This window comes from Thermomyces dupontii, assembly GCF_041956625.1.
Source record: "Thermomyces dupontii strain NRRL 2155 unplaced genomic scaffold VTN31scaffold_5, whole genome shotgun sequence".
Taxonomy (NCBI): Eukaryota; Fungi; Ascomycota; class Eurotiomycetes; order Eurotiales; family Trichocomaceae; genus Thermomyces; species Thermomyces dupontii.
Genome location: NW_027192311.1, coordinates 1,040,554 through 1,059,323, shown reverse-complemented (window position 1 = coordinate 1,059,323; position 18,770 = coordinate 1,040,554). Strand labels below are relative to the sequence as shown.

General features: G+C 55.2%; 7 protein-coding genes across 7 annotated transcripts; 3 read left to right on the top strand and 4 right to left on the bottom strand.

Moving 5' to 3' along the window:
- Nucleotides 1–113: 113 nt before the first annotated feature.
- VTN31DRAFT_5660 (uncharacterized protein) lies at nucleotides 114–3,031 on the bottom strand (the record flags this gene model as incomplete). Its single annotated transcript, XM_069406184.1, has 3 exons — nucleotides 114–1,305; nucleotides 1,362–1,515; nucleotides 1,564–3,031. The coding sequence occupies 3 exons, from the start codon at nucleotides 3,029–3,031 to the stop codon at nucleotides 114–116; spliced, it is 2,814 nt and encodes a 937-aa protein (XP_069259817.1).
- A 223-nt stretch (nucleotides 3,032–3,254) lies between these two features.
- VTN31DRAFT_5659 (uncharacterized protein) lies at nucleotides 3,255–3,770 on the top strand (the record flags this gene model as incomplete). The annotated part of the gene is made up of 3 exons (XM_069406182.1): nucleotides 3,255–3,282; nucleotides 3,394–3,530; nucleotides 3,627–3,770. The coding sequence occupies 3 exons, from the start codon at nucleotides 3,255–3,257 to the stop codon at nucleotides 3,768–3,770; spliced, it is 309 nt and encodes a 102-aa protein (XP_069259816.1).
- A 1,244-nt stretch (nucleotides 3,771–5,014) lies between these two features.
- On the top strand, nucleotides 5,015–10,838 carry VTN31DRAFT_5658 (uncharacterized protein; the record flags this gene model as incomplete). The annotated part of the gene is made up of 3 exons (XM_069406181.1): nucleotides 5,015–5,025; nucleotides 5,088–5,105; nucleotides 5,165–10,838. 3 exons carry the CDS (start codon nucleotides 5,015–5,017, stop codon nucleotides 10,836–10,838), a joined length of 5,703 nt encoding a protein of 1,900 aa, XP_069259815.1.
- A 738-nt stretch (nucleotides 10,839–11,576) lies between these two features.
- VTN31DRAFT_5657 (uncharacterized protein) lies at nucleotides 11,577–13,606 on the bottom strand (the record flags this gene model as incomplete). Its single annotated transcript, XM_069406180.1, has 2 exons — nucleotides 11,577–13,487; nucleotides 13,556–13,606. 2 exons carry the CDS (start codon nucleotides 13,604–13,606, stop codon nucleotides 11,577–11,579), a joined length of 1,962 nt encoding a protein of 653 aa, XP_069259814.1.
- A 338-nt stretch (nucleotides 13,607–13,944) lies between these two features.
- On the bottom strand, nucleotides 13,945–15,294 carry VTN31DRAFT_5656 (uncharacterized protein; the record flags this gene model as incomplete). The annotated part of the gene is made up of 1 exon (XM_069406179.1): nucleotides 13,945–15,294. One exon carries the CDS (start codon nucleotides 15,292–15,294, stop codon nucleotides 13,945–13,947), a length of 1,350 nt encoding a protein of 449 aa, XP_069259813.1.
- Nucleotides 15,295–15,730: 436 nt separating this feature from the next.
- On the top strand, nucleotides 15,731–17,025 carry VTN31DRAFT_5655 (uncharacterized protein; the record flags this gene model as incomplete). The annotated part of the gene is made up of 3 exons (XM_069406178.1): nucleotides 15,731–16,589; nucleotides 16,654–16,926; nucleotides 16,979–17,025. 3 exons carry the CDS (start codon nucleotides 15,731–15,733, stop codon nucleotides 17,023–17,025), a joined length of 1,179 nt encoding a protein of 392 aa, XP_069259812.1.
- An 88-nt stretch (nucleotides 17,026–17,113) lies between these two features.
- VTN31DRAFT_5654 (uncharacterized protein) lies at nucleotides 17,114–18,157 on the bottom strand (the record flags this gene model as incomplete). Its single annotated transcript, XM_069406177.1, has 2 exons — nucleotides 17,114–17,215; nucleotides 17,270–18,157. The coding sequence occupies 2 exons, from the start codon at nucleotides 18,155–18,157 to the stop codon at nucleotides 17,114–17,116; spliced, it is 990 nt and encodes a 329-aa protein (XP_069259811.1).
- Between the last annotated feature and the right edge of the window lie 613 nt (nucleotides 18,158–18,770).

The window sequence follows — 18,770 nt, the reverse complement described above, 5'->3', positions numbered from 1 at the left end:
GTTATTTGATTATTATCAAACTACCTCCTACGCTACCTAGTAATATGTACAAAGTGCCTAGAGGTATATATGTCTATTGAACTGACAGGCTACATTACAACGAGAGGCCTAACTCATCGCTGATTCACCGGCTGCGCACCCAACACCCATCCAATCCCCGTTGCCAACCCTTCCGTCACCATATTACTGACCATATCCCTCTTGCGGACTCGGGCGGGTTGTTCCTCCGATCGGTCTGGACTACTTGTGCCGGAAGAAGTGTTGTGCGGCTCTCCGCCCAACCCGGACGTGGAACCGGCGACGGAAGAAGAAGCAGAAGGGGAATGCTGGGGACGGTGCAACGGAAATGCAGTCCGGCTGAACGCGCGTGCCGCGCCGCGGGCCACCTCGAACAGTCCCATGGGTGCTTCGTCGTCGTAGGAGGTGTCTGGTTTCATGGACGACGACGGTGGTTGTGGCGCGGGCCGCTGCGCGCGGGACCGTGCGCGCCGCATGCGTTGCTGCTCATCGTTCTCCATCGCGTCCAGTTCGCGGTCCGATGGGCCAAAGGCGCCCGGAAGAACGCTGCCGCCGTGGACAGTGTCGCCCCGTCGGTCCCATTCCTCTACCTCGCGGGCTTCGCGGGCACGCAGCGTCGCCAATTCCTCGTCGCAGCGGCGCCAGGCGCCGAGGATCTCGGGGAGCGGGTCCCCCGTGGGCGCCAGCATGAGCGCGAGGGACAGCAGTTCCATCCGTTGGGTGAGGGTGGTAATCTGCGTGTGGAGGTCGGCGCTGCTCGAGATATTGGGCCGGTGCCGTCCAGCGGCGTATGCGGCGCGCCAGGAGATGTCGTCTGCAATTCCAGGGGACAGCGTCTGCGGTGTGCTCAGCACCGAAGGTGGAGTGAGTCGGGTTAGGATGTAGGAGTACGCTGTGCCGAAATCGTTTGCTGCCAAGGCCGATGCCACTCCCATGGAGATGATGCGTCGCTCGGCCAGCTTCGATGCGGCCTCCATGGTTGGAGGAGTCGGAAGGTGTTCGTCCGTGTGAGGCTCGTCCCCCGTGGTTATGGGAAGACCGGCGGCAACGAGGTTTTGGCCAATGGATAAAAGATCATCGAGTTTGGTGTAGCTCTTTGCATTCTGTTCCAGGACTTTTCCAAGCAAGGACAGCGGGTCTGGATGCACACGGATGCTCACGGGTTGGAAGGGGACCCCGTGCTGCAATGTGAGAGAGTAGAAGGATAGGGAATGAGCGGCGGATATGAGAGCCTCAATTTTCTTCAGCGACTCTGCACCTGGGAACCGGGGCTGAAATGCTTTGAGGCTGGATGATCATCATGGTTAGCAGATCTCTAAAATCATCCAGAGAGAAGAGCATACATTTCAAGAGCCTTCTTCATTTTCCCACGCGTCTTGTTGCCATTGCTTGCATTGTCGTAAAACATGATAATCGTCTCTGTCACTGCCATCTCTGCTTGCGTCAGGCTCAACGGCGAATCATGCGTGGTGTATGTGTCCGCTGCGAATTTATACTCTGCTGCTGTTAGACCCTCCTGTCAGCTAATGTGCCAGATACACCCACCTCCGACAGCGAGCATCGTCTTCAAGATCTCCGTCTCCATGACATCTCGGGGAATTCTCCATAAGAGGCCGTGGTACTTCTCACGACCCGTGGGATGACCCCAGTCCCGGAGCCAAAGTATCTGCTCACGTATACGAGGCCAGCTGCGGTTGGCTCTCGTCTGCTTCGCTACTGAATCAACAAGGCTACGAAGCATCCGCGTTTGAGCGTCCTCACTCCCTTGCAAGCAGATCGTAGCAGCCGAACTGCAGGAAATCGGGTATCCGAGTTCCTGCAGAATACGAAGAGAGAGTAGCAGGGCACGGGTAAATGCCACAGACGTGGCTGTTGGCACTGTCAGAGGATTCGTTGGGTCGAGGAGGGTGTTTTGAAGTAGCGACGCTTTCGAAGCAGTTGAGATTGCGTCGAGATCTAGTCGCAACGGCGGAAGGATGGTGCTGTCGTTTCGAATGTCGACAGGCAAATTGATTTGCAGTAACGTGGCCACTTTTGATGCGATGTTGAACGAACCCTCCACTGACTTGACGTTCGCATCTGTGGCATAGACGATCGCGAGGCCAGTTTGGCCGTAGTCCTGCTGCAGCAATGAGATCTGCTCGTTCGCACTGTCCCTGCGCTCGTAACCCCCCAAATCCAGATCGGCAGGCCCGCCCCATTGCGTGAACGCATCGACAACCAGATCGCGGTCAGACGAACTACGCGACAGGAGCCACTCGTTGACCTCTCGCCAGCAGGACCGGAAACCATGCTCGCCGGAAACGTCCGACTTCTGTCTCTGAAACTCGGTGACACCAACGATCCATGGTCCAACCAGTCCTCGGAGGTTCCGTGCTAGATGAGGTCTCGACTTTCCGGAGCTCGACATGGAGAGCAGTAACTCAATCGCACTACCACGATCCAATGACTCAAACATGTCCAACGGCAGCTTCTGGTCCCTTTCCGGATAGTATTCGTAATTAATACGTAAAACTGGGAGCAATCTTGACAATAGCCATGCACGGAGAATCTCAGAGCGCTCGTAAAAAGGCAGTAGGAGCTCGAGAATCAACGACTGAAGCCCAGAATTGGAGTCAATCAAATGCGCCCGGTGGACGAGAAACTGTGTCAGCAAATCTGCCGTAGCCGCTGCCTGACCGGCTTGAGGATATCGCAGCGGAACCAGGCGCAGTCTCTGGACGCGCTTTCGGGCAACTTGCTCCGGGACATCTTTGACCGGTGTGACATCCAGGGGCCCCGTACTGACTTCCGCACCATCTCCATCCACCAATGTCTGCAATACCGGCGTATACCGGCTCGGAGGAGTGCTTTCGGGAACGAAGGTCAAGATAATGCGCAGAAGCCGCTCAGTCGATAGCGCGATCGGATATCGCCGCTGGAGTTGCGGTAAGGCGCCGACATTGCCGCCCACACAAAGCTCGACGGCTAGAAGAATAGCCCGGGCAGTCGATAAACGATCCGAGTCTGACATGGCCTGAATATCCGTCTCTAAAGACGGCCATCATTGTCATGGCTGGATTTCCCTCTCGGGGAGATCTTGAACTTGGACCACGTCAAGCAAAGCGCGTTTGGTCCCGATCTGCGCTAAACCCTTTTGGGACTTCCCTGGACTTCCTGCCAGGCGGCGGAACGGGAAGACGGACAACGCCGTCAACACTTTGTTCGCTCTCAGTTGCACTTTTGCCCCATTCGCAATGGCGTCTGGCTACGGAGTCAATGGCGGTACGTGTTTCAAAGTCCTCGTTCGTCTGGCAACTGCTGCAATTCGCAGCGTGGCTTGGGTATCTCTGCGTGGAATCAACATCTCGGCTAACCGCTCGCGCGACATCTCAGGCCCTGGGCGCTGCTTCGCCTTCTGGCAAGAGTTGCTCGGATGCTACGTGGTGAACGGCAGTGAAGGAGAGGCGGGAAAGAAGAAGTGCGGCCCGGCCCTGGAAGACTACTACGAGTGCCTCCATCACAACAAGGAGGTATGTCGCGCAATGCCGCTGTCCCGGCTGGAACTCCCTCGGATGTCGATTGATCATGTGCCCGTTCTCGATGCTGATGAATCGTGTCTGCCGCAGGCTTTGCGAGCTCAACGAATTCAGGCGGCATACCGGAAAGCGGAGGCCGTATTCCCTCGCGAGAATGCACCGAAGGCGGAGCAAATCCGGAATTTGGGGCTTTTGGGCAAGGAAGAGGATACAGCCAAAGTTCTAGGGTCATAGACGGAGCTGTGGGAGAGCGAAGTGTGGCACTTTAGATGACTGCGTCAGTTCCTGGGACTTGGAGTTCCCTTGTACAAAAAGTGCGATCCATAGATCATGATTGCTTGAGGTTCAATCAATCTGAATCCAATAATTCACGTTGGACTTGAGAGAGACTTTTTTCCCTGTGTCTGAGACTGCTGGGCTGCTGATGGTGTGTCGATTGCCGACTCCCTGTCCTCGAACATCGATCCAATGTGCCCTCTGGGAGACAGATCAGTTCACTACAAGTACCGAGTGCCGTCCTATCATGTGTTTCAGCCGGAAATTCATTGCAGCTATTGTTCCGAATTCCAGTGAGGATCTGTCCTGTCCAGTACTATTTGATTTCCTTCAGTTCTCATGGAATGCTGCACCCGTCATCTGACGGTATGCGAACTTCATGACCCGTCTGCATCGTGACAGAGCCTACTCTGTGTCTATGGTCCACGAAACAATTGTCCTGGTTCAGCTGGATAGTCCAAGCAGCCCTGCCCATCTTTTTCCCTGTCAAAGTCCTCGGCCAGATTGCATCGCAATCTCGCATCCTCGCAGCAGGCGCGCGCGAAGATTGAGTCACGTGACTTTGAAAAGCTTTGATTTTCAGCGGCAAGACGATCACCCAATCGGGACTAGCGCCAGCCGCGCCAGCCAGTGGCAGCAGCGCCGGCCAACGATGAGCGATGATATAAACAGCCCGGGCGACCTCGACAGCTCCTGCTCCGTTGACCTGCCCTTCAGCCAACGGCTTCCCGCTCCGCTGCTTTGGACAGTTGGCCAATCCTGTAATTCCCCTCCATACCCCATTTTTGATTTCTGTTCTTGTTTTTGATATTTCGACATTGATTTGATTTGGTTCGATTTGCTTTCGATTGTATTTTGTTCTTTCTTTTTTGCCTTTCCTTCCGGTCTTCTTTGGCGCGATCTGACTGACTTGGGACAGGACTTTGAGTTCAACCCGTCTGCAGCCATCGCAAACCGCAGGGGTACTGTGCCAGCCGCCATCATGCCGAGTACACTGCTGTAGTTCTATCATGAATGTTTTAGGCACCAGCTTTACTGTATCTTCACTGGCGACTTCTTCACATACTCTCTGTTTTTTGTTCTCTCTTTGATCCGGTTGTTGTGGTGAACTTTTTTTTTTTTTTTCGGGCTGCCGGCCAAGCTCCTTCTATCTATAGAACCTATTCGGGAAGGTGCGACGGTGGATTGAGAGATCACCAGCCATGACTTCCAGGTGAGCTCCCACAAGCTAAGCCTTGGTGGGCCATGCAGATACGCTAACCTCTTTGGGGATAGACTCGATCGCCTGGTCACGTGAGTATGACTAATCTTCTTGCGGCGCTTGGAACCCCGGTAAGCCCTAACTGCAACAGGCTGTTGGAGACGGGCAGCACCCCCGTCATTCGCAACACGGCTGCACAGCAATTGGCCGATGTGCAGAAGCAGCATCCCGATGAGCTGTTCAATCTGCTGGGCCGTATCATGCCCTACTTGCGGTCCAAGTCCTGGGACACTCGGACTGCTGCCGCCAAGGCCATCGGGTTGATCGCGGCCAACGTTGAGCCGTTCGACCCAAACAAGGAAGATGGCATGACGATCAAGAAGCCTGAAGATGATGAAGATGACGTGGACATGAAGACTGAAATCAAGCTCGAGGAGGGCGCTCCCTCCTCCGAAGATCTCCTCCAGCTAGAAACTCTGGACATCGCGTCCATCTTGAAACATGGCAGGAAACTACTCGGCAGTGCCGGTAAGGAGTACGAGTATTCCATTGCTGCCATGGACCCGGAAACGCGCCTGCAGCACCAAAAGAAAACACTGATTTCCCGATTGGGCCTGGCTGGCGAGTATATCGACGAAGATCTGATTGACATGCAGGACGTCGTCACTCAGCCTCGGCAGGGTTCCGTGTCCAATCAAAACCCTGCGGTGTCACGCCAAGGCAGCCTACAGAGCGCACAGCCCTCCTCCCCCCTCGAACTGCCAAATGGCGAAGAGTCGGGCCTGAGTAAGCGTCAGCTGAATCAGCTCAAACGCAAGAACAAGCAAAACGCTCGGATGAGCGCCAACAAGGTGCGTGTTGTAGATCTTTCTACCGCTCGAAGAGGTTCCGAATCCGTGACTACGCCCACCGCCACAACACCGCATCCAGTGAAAACGGAATCTCTGGGTGGAGATCAAGACAAGAAGATCGATTACTTCTCCCTGGAGCGCGAAGGCAACGACGATGAAACCAAGGTCGTCACGGAGTACAAGGGACCATCTGTTGAAAAGCCGATCATCCAAACCGAGGCTGAGGAGAAGGGGCTGGAGTGGCCATTCGATCGCATGTGCGAGTTTCTCATGGTCGACCTCTTCGATCCCAACTGGGAAGTGAGACATGGCTCCGCGTCAGGACTCCGCGAGATCATCCGTGTACAGGGTTCCGGTGCCGGCCGCGTTGTCGGCAAGTCGCGCGAGGAAAATGACCTCGGCAATCGCCGATGGCTCGAGGATCTGGCATGTCGCTTGCTAAGCGTGTTTATGTTGGACCGCTTTGGCGACTATATTTCAGACAACGTCGTGGCACCAATCCGGGAAACTGTTGGCCAGACATTGGGTGCCGTATTGGCACACCTTCCCCCGCGCTCAGTCAAGCAGGTTTATCGGATCCTCTACCGGATTATCATGCTCAAGGATGTCGGTATTGAACGACCAATCTGGGAGGTCTGCCACGGGGGTATGATTGGCCTACGTTACCTGGTTGCCGTTCGGAAAGACGTCTTGGTCAAGGACTCGCAGATGATGGATGGCGTGCTCGAGGCTGTCATGAAAGGTCTAGCGGACTATGATGATGATGTGCGTGCCGTGAGTGCGGCCACGTTGATCCCGATCGCTGAAGAGCTGGTCTCCTCTCGCGGTGACACCATCAGTTCCCTCATCAACATCGTTTGGGACTGCTTGTCAAATCTACAGGATGATCTCAGTGCTAGTACTGGCTACGTTATGGATCTTCTCGCTAAGCTTTGCACGTTCCGAGAAGTCCTGGACGCAATGAAGGCCAACGCCGCTGACGACCCGGATGCGTCATTCGCTAATCTCGTGCCTCGCCTGTATCCGTTCCTTCGGCACACCATTACCAGCGTCCGGTTGGCGGTTCTCCGTGCTCTAATGACTTTCTTGCAGCTCGAAGGAGAAGGCACGAATGCTTGGGTGGATGGCAAGACAATGCGTCTGGTTTTCCAGAACCTGCTTGTAGAACGAAACGAGGACGTCTTGAAGCTCTCGCTGCTGGTTTGGTTCGAGCTGCTTAGGTCGCTGGAAAACCGGGACTTTTTCAAGTCAGAGAGTTTTCTCGCTTCGCAAATCCAGCCGCTCATTACATTGGCCTTGGGTCCGTTCGGTGTTCCCCGCTACCCGATCCCCATGGATACATCTCTCCTCATTAAGCCGTCCGGACTTCCGTACGGTCCCTTGACGACGGATCAAAACCGGACGTCTTCCACGGGCGCCTCTGAGCCCACAAGAGGCCGTCGTAAGAAGGCGGAGAAGAAAGAGACGTCTACACCGACAATGCATAATGTTGATGGCCACATGCTCCAAGGCGATGTTGACTTGGTCGGCGCGGACACTCTGGTACGATCCAAGATTCATGCTGCTCAGGCTCTTGGCGAACTACTGCAGGTCTGGGACTCGAACGGCCTTCCAAGCCTGTGGCAGTCGGTTTTGAGCGGACTGAAATGGTCAGCATCGTCATCACAGCTCGTAGCATCAATGATTGTCGAAGAGTATGCCAAGCGTGTTGGACCGGGTGGGAAGTACACTGCGCTATTATGCGAGTGGCTGCGGCCAATCATCGAAGAGGAAAGGCCACCATGGTACAGTGACATCGCTTGTCACCTCCATATCGTCCGAGCTCAGTGTCATTCTCTGCTGAACGCGTTTCGCGACCACGGCCATGTTCCTTCCAGCCGCCTACCTACTCTGGCCGTCGTCGTCCAGGGAGACAGCGAAGCAGGGCCTAACGCTTTCTCCATCGCGGATGCCGAGAGGATCGTTGGGCCTGAGTTTGAGCGGTTGAAGCAGAGTCTTACCCCTGCTCAGCGCGTGACTGCCCTGAAGGTCCTGAACGACACGAAATCAAGTGTTGAAATGGCCATTGAAGATGCTCGTAACCTGAAGGAGCAACGAGACCAGCGCATTCGTGCCTCGACGGCCTCTGCTCTGGTTTCTTTGCAGGACATCCCGAAGAAACCTAGCCTTATCATCAAGGGAATGATGGACAGCATCAAAAAGGAGGAGAACGTCGAACTCCAGCAGCGGTCGGCATCGGGCATCGTCAACTTGATTGATTATTACACTTCAGGTACCAAACGTGGGCCGGTCGATAAGGTCCTGGGCAACCTTGTCAAGTACTGCTGCGTTGATACGTCTGAAACACCGGAATTCCATCACCACGCGCATCTGGAGAAGGCTATTCTGTCACTACGCAAGGAAGAGGATCGCAGAGATCACGATGATGCCGGCAAGTTTGAGAAGGAGGCGAAGGAGGCCCGGATCATGCGACGGGGCGCCAAGGCAGCTTTGGAGCAATTGGCAGTCAGATTTAGCAGCAAACTGTTCGAAAGAGTCCCTAATTTGGCGGCCTTGATTGAGAGGCCGCTAAGGACCGCACTCGCTGACCAGCTTCCGGCGAACATTCGTGACCCGGAGAATGAGCTGGGTCAGGAGATCGTGGATGGTCTTTCGACGCTTCGCGCGCTTCTACCCAAGTTCGACTCCGGCCTGTTCCCTTGGGTGATCGATCTCATGCCCATTGTCGCAAAGGCTCTGCAGTCCGAGCTTTCGGTGATTCGCTATGCGGCGGCCAAGTGCTTTGCAACCATCTGCAGCGTGATTACTGTCGAGGGTATGACCATGCTGGTGGAGAAGGTCTTGCCGACGATAAGCAACGCCTTGGATGTCCACCACCGTCAAGGCGCGATCGAGTGTATTTATCACCTTATACACGTGATGGAAGACGGGATACTTCCGTATGTGATTTTCTTGATCGTTCCGGTGCTTGGAAGAATGAGCGACTCCGACGACGACGTGCGACTGCTTGCAACCACGTCGTTCGCTACCCTTGTTAAGCTGGTGCCTCTTGAGGCCGGTATCCCAGATCCGCCAGGCCTGTCAGAAGAGCTTTTGAAGGGACGCGACCGGGAGAGGAAGTTCATCGCTCAGATGCTTGACGTGCGGAAGATCGAGCCTTTTGAGATTCCAGTCGCTATCAAGGCAGAATTGCGTTCGTATCAGCAGGAAGGCGTGAATTGGCTTGCCTTCCTGAATCGATATCAGCTGCATGGTATTCTCTGCGACGATATGGGTCTCGGGAAAACGTTGCAGGCAATCTGCATTATCGCCAGCGATCACCACATGAGAGCGGAGGAGTTTGCTCGCACTCAGGCTCCTGAGGTTCGCAAGCTGCCATCATTGATTGTGTGTCCGCCGACGTTATCAGGCCACTGGCAGCAAGAGATCAAGCAATACGCGCCTTTTATGTCTTGCGTGGCCTACGTCGGCCCTCCTGCCGAGCGTGCAAAGCTGCGCAGTCAACTGGAGCAGGCCGACATTGTGATCACATCCTATGACATTTGCAGAAATGATAATGATGTCTTTACGCCGATCAGTTGGAACTATTGCGTCCTTGACGAGGGCCATCTGATCAAGAACCCGAGAGCGAAGATCACGTTGGCCGTGAAGAAACTTGTCAGCAACCACCGTCTGATCCTGTCGGGCACTCCCATCCAGAACAACGTCCTGGAACTGTGGTCACTGTTCGACTTCTTGATGCCCGGCTTCCTGGGTACGGAAAAGGTTTTCATGGAACGGTTTGCGAAACCCATTGCGGCCAGCCGGTTCAGCAAGTCCTCTTCGAAGGAGCAAGAAGCAGGGGCCCTGGCTCTAGAAGCTCTGCATAAGCAGGTCTTGCCGTTCTTGCTTCGGCGCTTGAAAGAGGAGGTCCTGGATGACCTGCCGCCGAAGATCCTGCAGAACTACTACTGCGATCCGAGCGATCTGCAGAGGAAGCTTCTGGAGGACTTCACAAAGAAGGAGCAGAAGAACCTGGCCGAGAAGATGGGCAGCACCGACAAAGCAGCCAAGGAACACATCTTCCAAGCACTCCAGTACATGCGGCGTCTCTGCAACTCTCCCGCACTGGTGATGAAAGAAGGTCACAAGCAGTATGACGAGGTTCAGCGATGGCTGGCGGCGAGAAATTCTCACATCCGGGATATCGCCCACGCGCCGAAGCTGACCGCGCTGCGAGACCTGTTGCTGGAGTGCGGCATCGGAGCCGGACCCAGCGCAGAAGGCGAGTTGGAGGCTGGAGCGAGTTACGTCAGCCCGCATCGGGCTCTCATCTTCTGCCAAATGAAGGAGATGCTCGACATTGTCCAGGAGGATGTGTTCCGGAAGCTGCTTCCTTCGGTGCAGTATCTCCGTCTGGATGGTAGCGTTGAGGCCACGAGACGGCAAGACATTGTCAACCGGTTCAACACGGACCCCAGCTACGATTGCCTGCTGCTGACGACGAGCGTCGGCGGTCTCGGTCTGAACCTCACGGGCGCGGACACCGTGATCTTCGTGGAGCACGACTGGAACCCGCAAAAGGACATCCAGGCCATGGATCGCGCGCACCGGATCGGGCAGAAGAAGGTTGTCAACGTCTACCGGCTGATCACGCGAGGCACCCTGGAGGAGAAGATCCTCAACCTGCAACGGTTCAAGATCGACGTCGCCTCAACGGTCGTCAACCAGCAAAACGCCGGCCTCGGCACCATGGACACCGACCAACTCCTCGACCTGTTCAACATGGGCGAAACCGCCGAGGGAACCGTCGAGAAACCCGGCGCCGCGGACGCCGCCATCACGGGCAACGAAGTCGACATGGTCGACATCGACGGACAGGTCAAGGAGAAAGGCAAGAAGGGCTGGCTGGACGACCTGGGCGAGCTCTGGGACGACCGGCAGTACCAGGAGGAGTACAATCTGGACTCTTTCCTGGCGTCGATGAATGCGTGATTATACTGTCACGTCACTCCAAGTATCCTAGTGCCCTCTCTAATGCTTCTTCTTACATGTACTATTATTATTATTATTATCATTATGCTAACGATCTTGCCGATTGGAAGAAGAAGGTCGGAATGGCGTTTGTTGTCTTGCTTCAGGAGGGATGTATTGTATGATAACTGACGACAGTATTGAATCCATGTATCGTTCCCAGTCTTAATAACATAGACCAAGAGGTTGCAATAGTTCATACAGAGGTCTGATCCAACAATCAATGCCAGACATGAAAGATCGCCGGTGATCGCTAATATGTGGCAAGTGTCAAGGTGATCAGCTCGAGACAGGTTCTACGAAAACGACCCCTTCATCCAGCGATAACAACTGAAATTAAGAACCTCTAGAATATTTTACAGCTGAAGGTATATCCTCTCAAACAACGTCAAAAACAGACAATTGAACCAGACAACCCCAGGCCTAACCGAAGTCCGAACAAACACAAAAAACCGCCAAACTTTCATACATCCTACATGTGCACGCACATCAAAGTAGTCGTGGTAGTACTAGTAGTTAGTCGTGCCCCGTCGTGTAGCGATTTCCCTAGTCCTCGAACTTCAAGGAAAGCCAGGTCTCGGCTCGCAGAGATCTTCCAGCACAACGCCAAACACCCAACAGCTATAGCACAAGAGCAGCTCCCATTCACGCCCGACGTGAGCATCGGTATATATAGCAAAAGGTCGATTGTGGATCAATTTAAGCGGCATGTTTCTCGCGTCGATACTTCGGCGTCGCTAGCATGTTGAGTCTGCTCATCGTCAGAACGCCCTTCCTGGCGGAGCTCGGTGTTGCGGCGGGGCGAGTGCCAGTCGTGCTGCGCGGTGTTGCTGTCGGAGCAGGTTTCACTGGAGTCCGGTATGGGGTCGCGGCCGTGCTCTTCTTCAGAGGCGACACACTCACGGTGGGCTTCAGCTTCTTGGAACTGCGTTTCGCTTCGTCATTGGGCGGAATGTTTTCTCTGTCTTTGGCAGAACTGTCGTCGTCATCCTCGCGGCGTCGCTTCTTGTTGATAGTGCCCTGAGGAGTGGACGGCGTGTTGGTGAATAAACCGCTGCGTGCTGCAGCGCGGACAGGCGACTTGGGCTTGTCGGCGATACTGCTGCGCGCTGTGACTCCCTCTTTCAGTCGCTTCTTGTTCGATAGGCCATGCAGCACAGCCGGCAGGTTCTGTGGACGCTTATCCTCGCTGTCCGATTCCCGGACACGACGAATGGTAGGCGTGCCAGCGGTCTTGTCCTCTTCTTCCGAGGGAATGGATGGAAGGCTCGGGTACACAACGTCAGAGGAATTGTCATCAGCAGGAAGTGAAGTAAATCTGGCTGGTGACGGAGTTTCCTGTGCGATATCAAAGCAAGATTTTGTAGATGGGCTGAATTCAACCCGCTTTTTGGGCGACGGAGTTGGCGGAGGCTCAAACGATGCGCTCGGGGCACCAGAGAGGTCGATGTCTGGATTGAAACCAGTAGGCGGCGCCACATGCGTGCCAGCCGCGAGCTTCTCTGGGTCCGTCGAAAACAGAGGTCGATGTGGCCTGAGAATCGATTTCAGCGGACTCGTGCTTGAAACCGTTTTCTTGACTCTTTCGGATTGAGGCGGTCGCGGCGTCGGGATGCGGGACGGAGAGGTCTTGAGCGACGGTATCATCGACGTCCTGGACGGCTTCGCGGACACCGCCCGTGCCGACGATGCCTTTGTCGGAGTCATCAAAGTGCTTGATCGCGCAGCGATCTTGGGTTTAGGGATGGCAGATTTCTTCGGGCTGCTGGACTCATCTGGCCGGGGTCGGGTCGCAGATGCATCGTCCGTATCGGACCGCTTCACGCGTTTGGCTCCGTCTGTTGGGGTCTTGGAAGGCGACGTCTGGGCCGGAGGGTCGTCCAGATCGGCCTTGGAGATCTTCCGTTTCAGGGAATTTTCGACGGCCTTGGACTGAGCGACCTTCGATCGAATGAGAGACCAATGTGTCAAAATAGAGGGCATTTTTGCGAACTCCTTCCTATGAGCTTCGCTAAAACGGCTCCTCGGTGTCGCAATCTTCCGTGCTTGCTCCTGGGAGTCACCCGCCTCGGCCTCCTTGCGCTTCTGCTCGTTGCGATCCAGGATCATCTGGGCTTTGATTCTGGCAACATCGCCGCGCACACTTTCCATCAGCTTTCGCGCTTCCTCGCTCAGTTGCGACTCGTCAAACTGAAAGTCGAACTTTGGACTGATCAAACTGCCTGCCGGGGACCCATTGACTTTGGAGGGAGTGTCGGTCGCGGCAGTTTCTTTGATAATGTTTCCATTCGAGTCGCGTCTCATGGGTTTGAACCCCAGGACGAGGCCTGAATCTGGCTGTCGGGAGGTGCTCTGCCGCACCTTGCTGGGATGCATCTCGCTGTGTGCTGGACGCGCGTCTCCCACTGGTGGTGTCTTTACTGGTGTTGTGACGGGTGTTTTTACAGGCGTCTTCGTTCCGGGAGAGGGGGCAGATTGTTCACCGGCAGAGGAATTGCAGGGCGTGGATGGTTTCGTGTTCTTCTTTCGAGAAGAGTTCTTCTTGGGAGTTTTTGGCTGCTCTTCCACAGAGGGGAGCTTGGAAGGAGCAGGCTCAGGCTCAACCGAGGACTGTTGTAAGAAGGATAAGTCAGCGTGGGCGCAAATCTGTGAACAGATTTCAACCTGAAAACACCTACCTCCGTGGCTGGAGTCCTGCCTCGCAGCCGGGCAGACCGACGAAGCTCCATTTCGCCCGTTCACCAGACTGGAGACGCTTGGGGTAATCAAGAGTTCCAGTGATACAGTGTGAAATATGCCGCGTTCTGACGGGAATCAAGTCGGTGGTTGAGTGGGGAGCAAGAGTCAGCGGTCGGTGTAGTTAAACGGAGTATAAACAACAAAAAAAAAAAGCGCGGTTGTAAACAAACACGATGGGTCCCCCGGTGACGTCAAAACTCCGAGCCGGTGCTTATGTAATCAGAGAGGCAGAAACTCGTCAGCCAGCCTCGGTGCCTCCCGTCGAGAAGCTGCTTGGATCTGCCTGCAGCCGAGAATGGGCTTCTATTGCATTCCAATTCAATACTATCTACAGTCCAAAAGGATACGTCTCTTCTCTCCCCAGCGGCGTCGCTGGCTGGATCTTCTCCAGAGGCTGGACGGCCGAGGTCCGATCAAACCAAACGTACGCGTCCAACTGATTGTGCAGATGTGCCTGGGAATAATGGGACATCCTTTCCGTTTCCGGCCGATAGATCACGCCGATGAATCGCTCCAGTCGCGGTGACTCCTCCGCAATGGCCTTGCGAAGAGCCGGGTCTGCGTGACCCGGTCGGAGATCCAGCACGAAGCTGGGAATTCCAGTGCTGTGGGCGACGTACTCCCAACTATCCGGGCGTGAAGGATTGACCCTCATCACCTCCATATCATCGTCCCACTCGTGGGCAGCGGCGACAGTGCCGGTGTGCGTACCGCAACCGATGAGGGCAACGTTGTCGCGACCGAATCTCTCGCGGCAGAGCTGGCCGATATTGACCTCATCACGACGGAGGCCCATGGCGGTGTATCGCGCGTCGCCAATGTGGGAGTTGTGCGCCCAGATGATGGCCTTGCTGTTCTCCGGCTTGATTCGCAGCAACCGCTGCAAAGTTTCAATCATGTGCGTGTCGCGCAGAGTCCACGAGCTGGCGGAACTGTAGTACATGGACTTGTAGTACCGTTCCGCATCGCGCACAACGTAGGCGTTTTGCTCCGTGCTGTGAAATTCTTCCCCGTCATGCTCGTCTGCGGCGTACGCAAGGCGTTTCTCGAGGATATCACGCAGCATCTTGATGACCCGCGTCTCGCAGTCCTCGAGGCCGCGTAGGGACGCCAGTCCGTAGGCGGCCGGGTCCTCGACCCATGGAGACAGACATCCATACCTCTGCCGAGCCACCTTGGCGGCGTCGGGATCGACTCGGTCCAGATACTCGATCACCGCCTGGATGGAATTGCCCATGCTGTAGAGATCCAGGCCGTAGATGCCCACGCGTTCCTCGTAGGGCACTTTGGCATTTCGGTCGCGCATCCACTCAACCAGCTCCTGCATTTCGCGGTTGCGCCACATCCAGGTTGGGAAGCGCTTGAAGGGTTCGATCTTGGACTTGCCGCCAATGCGCCCCTTAGGGCCCGGACGCAGGCGGACGTAGCGATCCAGAGACTCGGCATCAGGCCAGTCGGCCTCGAGGCAGACCATGGTGAAGCCATGCTCGTCAACCAGATGCTTGGTGATCTCGGCGCGTGCGCGGTAGAACTCGGATGTGCCATGACTTCCGTCCCCAAGCAGGACGACCTTGTGATTGCGAAACGTGTCGAACTTGCGCCCGAAGAGCGGGTCGGAGATGTCTGGCAGCGGATGGGCCGCTGCCTGCATCACTTGCGTCAGGGTGGTGTTAGCCATGGTCCGGAAGAATCTCATCTAACTGTCACAATAGATGGACGGGATTCCCGATTCCTGATTTACAGTGATGACTTTTGATCGAGTCTACCCATATCATCTAGGTTGCCCCTATCAACGCCACAGCTGATATGTTTTTCTGTCGACGGGTCTAATTATGATTTCATCGAGCTGCGTCTCCAAACAAGGAACAACGGTCATTGTGACTTCATAAAATTGCACGAGGCATCGCGAGCACCAATCAGTCACAAAAAATGAACAAGCTGACCGGAAGTTAAGAAGCGAAGAAACAGAGCGCCAACAGGAGCACAACATATGGCTGGTCAGGTCTCCAGGACACGCTCTCAGGCACGGATTACTGAATCTGAGAAGTGAATCAAGTCTACGATACACCACTAGTACACACATCATGACCGCCAACGTGAAGGAAGCTATCAGTATGCCGGACGGACCTCCCCAGACCAGCCAAGCCAAGCTGGACCGATTCCAGCGAGCGATGGAGTCCGTCTACGGCAGTTTTGACGACATTAAGGATCCCGAGCAGTGGACTCCCCCGGAAAAATCCGGGGGCCACCGCGGCCGCTATCTCTGGACGGACGCGTTCGGCGTCATCAACTTCCTCACCCTACACGAGGAAAGGCGGCGAGCGATGCCGCCGGGGGCGACGACCCGCCAGGAACAAACGGACAAGTATTTGAGCCTTGCGCGACGGCTGGCCGCCACGGTGCACGACGTGCTGGGCCACACCCGTGACGGCAGGTCCCGGCTTCCCGGCGCCACGGACGAAAACCCGCTAGGCGGCGGCCTGCGGATCGGCAAGATGGAGGAGACCGGCACGGATTGCGACGGGCAATACCACCACTACCTGACGATCTGGATGTTTGCGCTGAACCGGCTGTCACTGGCGACGGGGGATCCGACGTACAACCGGCAGGCCGTGGCGCTGGCGCGCGCAATCCACCCGCGGTTTTTCGTCAACCGCCAGTCGACCCGTCCCCGGATGGTTTGGAAAATGAGCATGGATCTGGCAACGGCGCTAGTCCCTTCGGAGGGCAATCTCGACCCCATCGATGGGTATGTCGTATTCCGGCTGCTCCAGGCGTCGGCCCTGGAGGCGCGCGACGGCGCCGTTCTTGACGAGGAGATTTCCGACTACAAGCGGGTTATGGAGCGCAAGGGCGAGCACTTTGTTTCGACAGATCCGCTAGATTTAGGCATGACTCTGTGGACCGCGCACTGGTTTGCCGACTGCGAGTCCTGGGCCACGAAATTGGCGGGACGGTGTTTCGAGCAGATTTGTACATCAAACCTCCTCTCACTTCTTTTTATATAATTCTCGTGAAATCTGATGCATGACTCCAGATGAGCTGTTTGAGATTGACCGCTATCTCGCCCGCAACATCAGGTACCGTCTCGCGTTTCGGGAATTCGGCACCTGCATGGGCATTGGCTGCTACATGGACAAAACCATGGACAACAAACGAGTGGTGGACCTCAAGTCGTATGCAGATTCCATCCTGGAATCATGGGAACCCTACATGGAGATGTCCTTTTCCAAGGAAGAAAAACCGCTGGACGTCAATGACCTGCGGCCCATCACGAGAGTCATGTATGCGTCTGCTTTGATACCGGGAGGTGAGCTCTTCAACCTTGGGAGCGAGCGGTCAATCAACTGATTCGCGTCCAGCCTTCAGGTCGGGATACCTTGGGCCGGAGCCCCAGACTGTGCCGTAGCGTAGGTACTGTAGTCGAGATGTGAATCTAACCTTCAACCGGTATCTATATTAATACAATACAATAATGAACGCCAAAGATTAAACAATCATTCGCCAGGTATCCCGATTATGCTCCTCCAAGAACCACATCGCCGGGGTAGAATATACGTACAGTACACAACACTGATAGAAAGCAAGAGGCCGGACAACTGTAGCTTCGTTAGCAAAGGCAATTTAATCGCTCCGTAGCCGGACTCGCATACCTTTTCAATCCATGTATGGAACCAAATGGCTGTCATAAACAGCATCCACCAGCTCAGAGCAACAACAACCCAGACATATCTTTGGGCCCATACCCTGAGCGGCCGGCCGGCCAGCGGCACATCTGCACGCTCAACTATAGCAGAAGCGGCAGCAGAGGCCGATGATGAATCATCCAGCTCGTTTCTAGTAGTTGTACCCTTTGGCCTTTCATCGCCGCCATCGCTTGTAGTTGTACCGTCACGCACCGGAACCGACTTCGCCGCGCCGAGAGCCTCAAAGGCCAGGAACGCGCTCGCCAGAACCAACATAAAGACATGTCCGCTGACATCATGGCCGCCCTTCCACGCACCACCTGCGGCCTTACACGCCGCCCCGGTCATGATATTCTTGAACTCATCCCACGTGTTGTCTTTCTCCTTCGCCAGACCATCACCGCCAGGCACCATCGTTGTAGCAGGGCCGGATTTCAGCACCCGCTCGCATTTCCCGCCCGTCAACACAAACGCACGATCAATAATCGGGGGCCCGAAGAACCTCTGTGTGGTCACAAACCAGGCCGCTGTAACCAATGCATAGCGCAGGACCGCCTTGAGCGCTCTCCGCGCCCGGAACTGTGCCGGTGTCGACCGTGAGACGAAGTACGGCTGCGTGAGCAGCAGGACCGCGAAGGCAAGTGTCGTCCATGCCCACCCGATCTTGACAAAGTATACGTTGAACACGTTGTCCTTGCGCGCGAAGTAATTCACGGGAGGCGTGGGTCCTTGGTCGTCCGTCGTCGTCGTTGTCGTCCGCGATGGGCGTGCGACCGGGGATATAACGGAAAATATTGACCCGATCACCAGGGTGATGGGATACACCAGGAGAACCAGGGCCGGTGATTGCGACATCGTGCCTGGCCACTACAGAACTGGTGCAGATGGTTCCTGCTGGTCATAACATTGGTTTGATGACAGCGAGACAAGGGATAATCTAGCGCAGATGGACCTGGTAAAGCCGATCAAACGATAAACAACTTTGCTCGAACTACAGGACGAAGGTAACAATCCAGAAGGTAACCAATGTGGGATTGACGTTTCGAAATGTCCTTGAATGATTCTGTGACGTCGCTTTCAATGTCACTGCGACTAAGTCGGAGCGCTCATTTGTTGATTCGTAAACGGTCACCGGCGCAAGACCAACCTGAAGTTAAGGTTTAGGATTGACATTTTTGGTTAAGGCGTGCTAAAAGTATCTGCTAAACCCAAATAGGATTAGGCCTACCCTACCCCTACTCCGTCCTCACTTCTCCGTACGAACGTGTGGGTGCGTCCCTGGAGCACGGGTACTGGTACTCCGAAGTCGTAGAACAAAGTTCAAAAAATAGCTCTTGAGTCCAGAGCCCCCAGGAACTAAACCCCCTGGACATACAATCCTAATAGTGTTCACTGTTCACCGTCAGATCGGCCACCAACGGTTTCAACCGATCGGCTGGAGCAGAGAACACTCGGTGGTGGAAAAACG